Source organism: Gadus chalcogrammus, chromosome 4 (assembly GCF_026213295.1).
Source record: "Gadus chalcogrammus isolate NIFS_2021 chromosome 4, NIFS_Gcha_1.0, whole genome shotgun sequence".
NCBI lineage: Eukaryota > Metazoa > Chordata > Actinopteri > Gadiformes > Gadidae > Gadus > Gadus chalcogrammus.
In genome coordinates, this window is record NC_079415.1 from 1,039,480 (window position 1) to 1,044,479 (window position 5,000).

Genomic DNA, 5,000 nt, shown 5'->3' on the forward strand with positions numbered 1-5,000 from the left:
GAGAGAGAGAGACAGAGAGACAGAGAGAGATAGAGGAGAGAGAGAGACAGAGAGACAGGAGGACAGAGAGACAGGAGGACAGAGAGACAGAGAGACAGAGGGCAGAGAGAGAGAGAGAGAGAGAGAGAGAGAGAGAGAGAGAGAGAGAGAGAGAGAGAGAGAGAGAGACCCCAGTGGGCGCCCTGGTCCCTCGTGGCTAGTGCTATATTAGCATTCAGCCGAGGGGCTCAGCGGCCCTGTGTAGGAGGCTGGAGAACAGAGGCTGGGGGCGACCAGGCCAGATGACATTCATCTCTGTGGGGTTTGGGGGGGGGGGGGGGACACAGTCAGTGTGAGGGTGGAGTGGGGGGAAAGAGAAAGAGGAAGTAAAGGAGGTCAACGAGAAGGATTTCACACGTTATTATAAAGTAAGGAAATAATTTAAGGACCTCTTCATCGTAACACGAATCGATGGAATGTTAAGAGAAAGAAAAAATTATATTATACTTTTAAACACCACAGTTGATTTCTGCGTGTGAGTGCAGAAATCAACTATAATGTTAAAAGATGCCGTTCCATTTTGTTAAACCATTTAAACAACGTAAATGGCCTGTTAAAGACTTGACATATTAAGGTGTCTAGTTCCAGTATTCTAGTTCCAACATAATAACACTATCTTGTTCAAATGTCTAGTTCAAAGAGTCTCGTTCTAAAGGAAGTAGAGCCAAGGGTTGGACAGTCTTTGGAAGACTAAGCGGTCCAGTTCCATATTTGTTAAAACATATTAACGTCAGTCATGTTAGTCATGCTGTTAGTCATGCTATCCGCTAAAATGTCTGGTTTCTAAAGGAGGTACAGCAGAGGGTCGAGTGTCTCTGAGAGATCAAGCTGTTCTGTGCTCTTTCCATACGGGGGATTCTCCTGGCAGGAGTCTGGTCCTCTCTCTCTCTGACGCTCTCGCTCTCTCTCTCTCTCTCTCTCTGACGCTCTCTCTCTCTCTCTCTCTCTCTCTCTCTCTCTGTCTCTCTCTCTCTCTCTGACGCTCTCTCCCTCTCTCTCTCTCTCTCTCTCCCTCTTGGTCTCCCATCTTCCGCACTGTCTCTCTCCCTTTCTCTCTCAATGTCTCTCTCTCTCTTTCAACCTTTGTCACTCAACGTCCCTCATCCCAATGTTATTAGCCTCCTCCCCTTCTTTCTCATTGTCTCTCTCTCTTTCATCCCAAGTGCCTCTCTCTCTCTCTCTCTCTCTCTCTCTCTCTCTCTCTCTCTCTCCCTCTCTCCCTCTCTCTCTCTCTCTCTCTCCCTCTCTCCCTCTCTCTCTCTCTATGTGCAGCCCTCGTTGTGTTTGTCGTAACTCTGGGTGGTGAGGTGTGGGGGCAGTCTCATGTTAGTCAGCAAACTGCTGAGGAGACAGCTTAGCGTTTTCTTGCCATAGTTTAATGTTTCGGTTGCATTGTAGGTGTTGGGGGTGGAGGGGGGGGGGGTTAGACGGGCAATATGAAATGGCTGCTGTTGTGTTCACAGTGTTTCTGTGTGAGGATTTAGCTTGAAAAATAATATAATTCGACTTCATTTTGCAATACCTTTGTCTTATTTCTTCTTCTCTTAGACAAGTCTAGATTGTATTAAAATAGCCTTCGGAATGTGTGTTTCACGACTCAGTCAGCGCATCTTTCATTAAAAATGTAGACCTCCCATCTCTGTCTGTTATTACCTATTAGCTATCTTGCTGCTCCTTCACCTGACGCAAGTCCGTCTATGACTCAAATGGCGTAACGCTGTTTGAACTCTGTCTCCCCCTGCAGGCCGTTCCTGGTACTGCCCCCGCTGATGGAGTGGATCAGGGTCGCGGTCGCCCACACGGCCCACAGACGGAGCTTCTCGGTGGACAGCGATGACGTCCGGCAGGCGGCCAGACTGCTGCTGCCCGGGGTGGACTGTGAACCACGTCAGCTGAAGTAAGGGGGTGAATATCTCCTCCCTTAAGGAGTTATTATAATACCCATTTAACAGCCCACAGTGTGCCCATAACTAGGCTGTTTTATAAAATATATATATTAATTTGATTTTTAGATATCTAGAGATTTATTTTATGGCCTTAAGTTATGATGCCTAAGTCATAAAGAAGTTATTTTAAAAGTGTCTGGCTGTTTTTCTTTTTACCAACCTTCACAAACTATTCTGCAGAACCATCCTAAATCCAAAGTAAACTTCGTAGCCTCGACCCTCATTGCGTCGATGCGTCGATAGCACTCCAGACCGACGAGTCAATAAGCAGACCTGACCCTCAGATAAACTAACAGCCGCACCAAAGTGACCTGGATGTCCTCGACTTTTGATTCCACGAATGGAAAATGAATATTAAAGAACGCCCGACGCTCTTCATACAAACAAGAGAATGAGCTTTGAAGAGCTGAATAGCTGAGGAGGGATTCTGTCCTTCCGTCCGCCCCTCGCTTCGTGGTTGAATGGCAGACGGTTCACTGTCAGTTGGAAACGAAAAAATTCATAGGTGGTTCTGAAAGATCGTCCCCTCGCAAACCTCGATGGCGAAGAACGTTAACCAAACATCTTAAAGGTGACATACTCTACCACCAGGTGTGAGTATGTTTAGCGTTACACGCCACAACGGCTTGTGGCGGCTAATCACCCTCACACCTGGTGGTCTAACGTGTCCGCTTTAAACGGAGCTGAAGACAGTGGACCCAGTACCAGGGCCCCTGGGTCCAGCAGCCTCCTCATCTCATCCGTTCATCTGCTGCGTCTCCAGGGCCGACGACTGCTTCTGCGCGAGCAGGAAGTTGGACGCGGCGTCCACCGAGGCCAAGTTCCTGCAGGACCTGGGCTTCAGGATGCTGAACTGCGGCCGCACCGACCTGGTGAAGCAGGCGGTCAACCTGCTGGGGCCCGACGGCATCAACAGCATGAGCGAGCAGGTAGGAGAGCACACACACACACACACACACACACACACACACACACACACACACACACACACACACACACACACACGAAGGCATGCACACACACACACACACACACACACACACACACACACACACACACACACACACACACACACACACACACACACACACACGAAGGCATGCACACACACACACACACACACACACACACAAACACACACACACACACACACACACACACACGAAGGCATGCACACAGGTGGACGCACGCACACGCAGGAACGCACGCACGTGCATACATGCACACTCACAAAAACACTCGCTAACACACACACATGTGCACGCACACAAGATAACACGTAAGCAAACATTTGCACGCAGAAACGCGCACAAACACACACTCGCATACAAACATACGCACGCACATGAACCATCGCACACGCAGGAACGCATGCCAGCGCGCGTATGCGTGCATTTGCACACACACACACTCATGCACACTAACACACACACACACAGACACACACGCAAGCAAGCACACACACATACACATCTGCACACACGCATTCATGCACGCACACTCACTCACATACACACAACGCACACACAAAGCTTGTCATTCCTCCACAAACAGGTATAGAAAGAAACACACTCACAGATACACAGCTATGCCTAAAGACGCACACCCAGCAACAAAAGTGCAGCCTTTAGACACACACAGACACACACTCATACAAACACCGAAACATGGATTTGCATATAAACACACAGACACACTCCCACACACACAAGAAAGGATACACATAGATAAACAAACCCACATACACACACTCACACAAACACATGGATTTCCACACAAAAACTAATACACGTAGATAAACAAGCACACATATGCACATTGACAAATTCAGGCACACACACGCATACCGATACACACACACACACACAGACACACACACACACACACACACACACACACACACACACACACACACACACACACACACACACAAAGTGCACACCCCCACAGGCAAAGTGGCGAACAGTTTGCATCCATGGAATAAGTGTGCTGCTATTGCCTATTACCTAGCAACGCAATCACTCTCACTCACACACACACACACACACAGGAATACACAGGCACGCATTCACATGCACACACAAATACACACACACACTCGCCAGGCACAGTCTGTTCCGAGGACATACTGCATCCAATCAAGCCCCTGTGATTTGATGCATTTGAGTGTTTGCCCCTCTTACCTCATTATTGTCAATATACGAGTGGGCGTCGCAACAATTTGTGTCCAGTCATTAAAGAGTGGGCAAAATAAAAAAGTTAAGGTACCGACACAATTACACTCAAGCCTTCACGCAATTTAGTCGATAAACCAGAATGCCGCCCAATGTCTTAACTTTATATCACTCTGCAAGTGTTGGCTGATCTTTGAGTCCGCGGCGGGCGGACTCAAGAGTGAGAAGACGGGAGGAAATCGTATTTCACACTTTAATCCAAAGAGACGTTCCGTGACCATGGAGACCGATTAGTGACGAGCAGGTAGAGCGGGAGTGAGGAGCCAGCCTGCTCAGGTCGATACGGGCTGAGCACTCTGGGAGGGGTTCGAGAGCTCAAATACTTTTTCAGCAAAGATCATCAATCAGACGTACCGATCCATTCGAACACAAACACGATTAAACCCCTTGCAGAAATCTGCAGTGACAAAGGTTTTTTGGATACCAAACCGCCATTCCCACTTCATCACGGGTATTTCCATCGTGATGGTCGTGTTCTGTTCTAAAGATCTCAGGAACGACCGCGTTGCTAGGGTGATGAACGCAGCGCACTCAGGCTGAACCACGGTGATGAGGCTGCTGGCCCAAATACAACAATACTGTGAGGAGTTGATGGGCTTCTCTTTTAAAATTACGTAAATACCCTTAGCTGTGATTCAGACGTGTTCTCGGCGTCTGCGTGTTATCTCTGGAAGAACTGCCAATGGAGGGATATAATACTTTCACTCAGCCGCCCACGCATCCCGATGAGCGCAATTTGGTTTCTGGATTCAAACACAGTGCACGGTCCCAGGGAACACAG

General features: G+C 48.4%; 1 protein-coding gene across 1 annotated transcript in view; it reads left to right on the forward strand.

Moving 5' to 3' along the window:
- Window positions 1-5,000, forward strand: part of LOC130380399 (ankyrin repeat and BTB/POZ domain-containing protein 3-A) — a 49,704-nt gene that overhangs the window by 24,653 nt on the left and 20,051 nt on the right. The window contains exons 2-3 of the mRNA XM_056587590.1: window positions 1,784-1,936; window positions 2,749-2,914. Coding sequence (XP_056443565.1) covers window positions 1,784-1,936; window positions 2,749-2,914 — 319 coding nt within the window. The remainder of the gene's footprint in view (window positions 1-1,783; window positions 1,937-2,748; window positions 2,915-5,000) is intronic.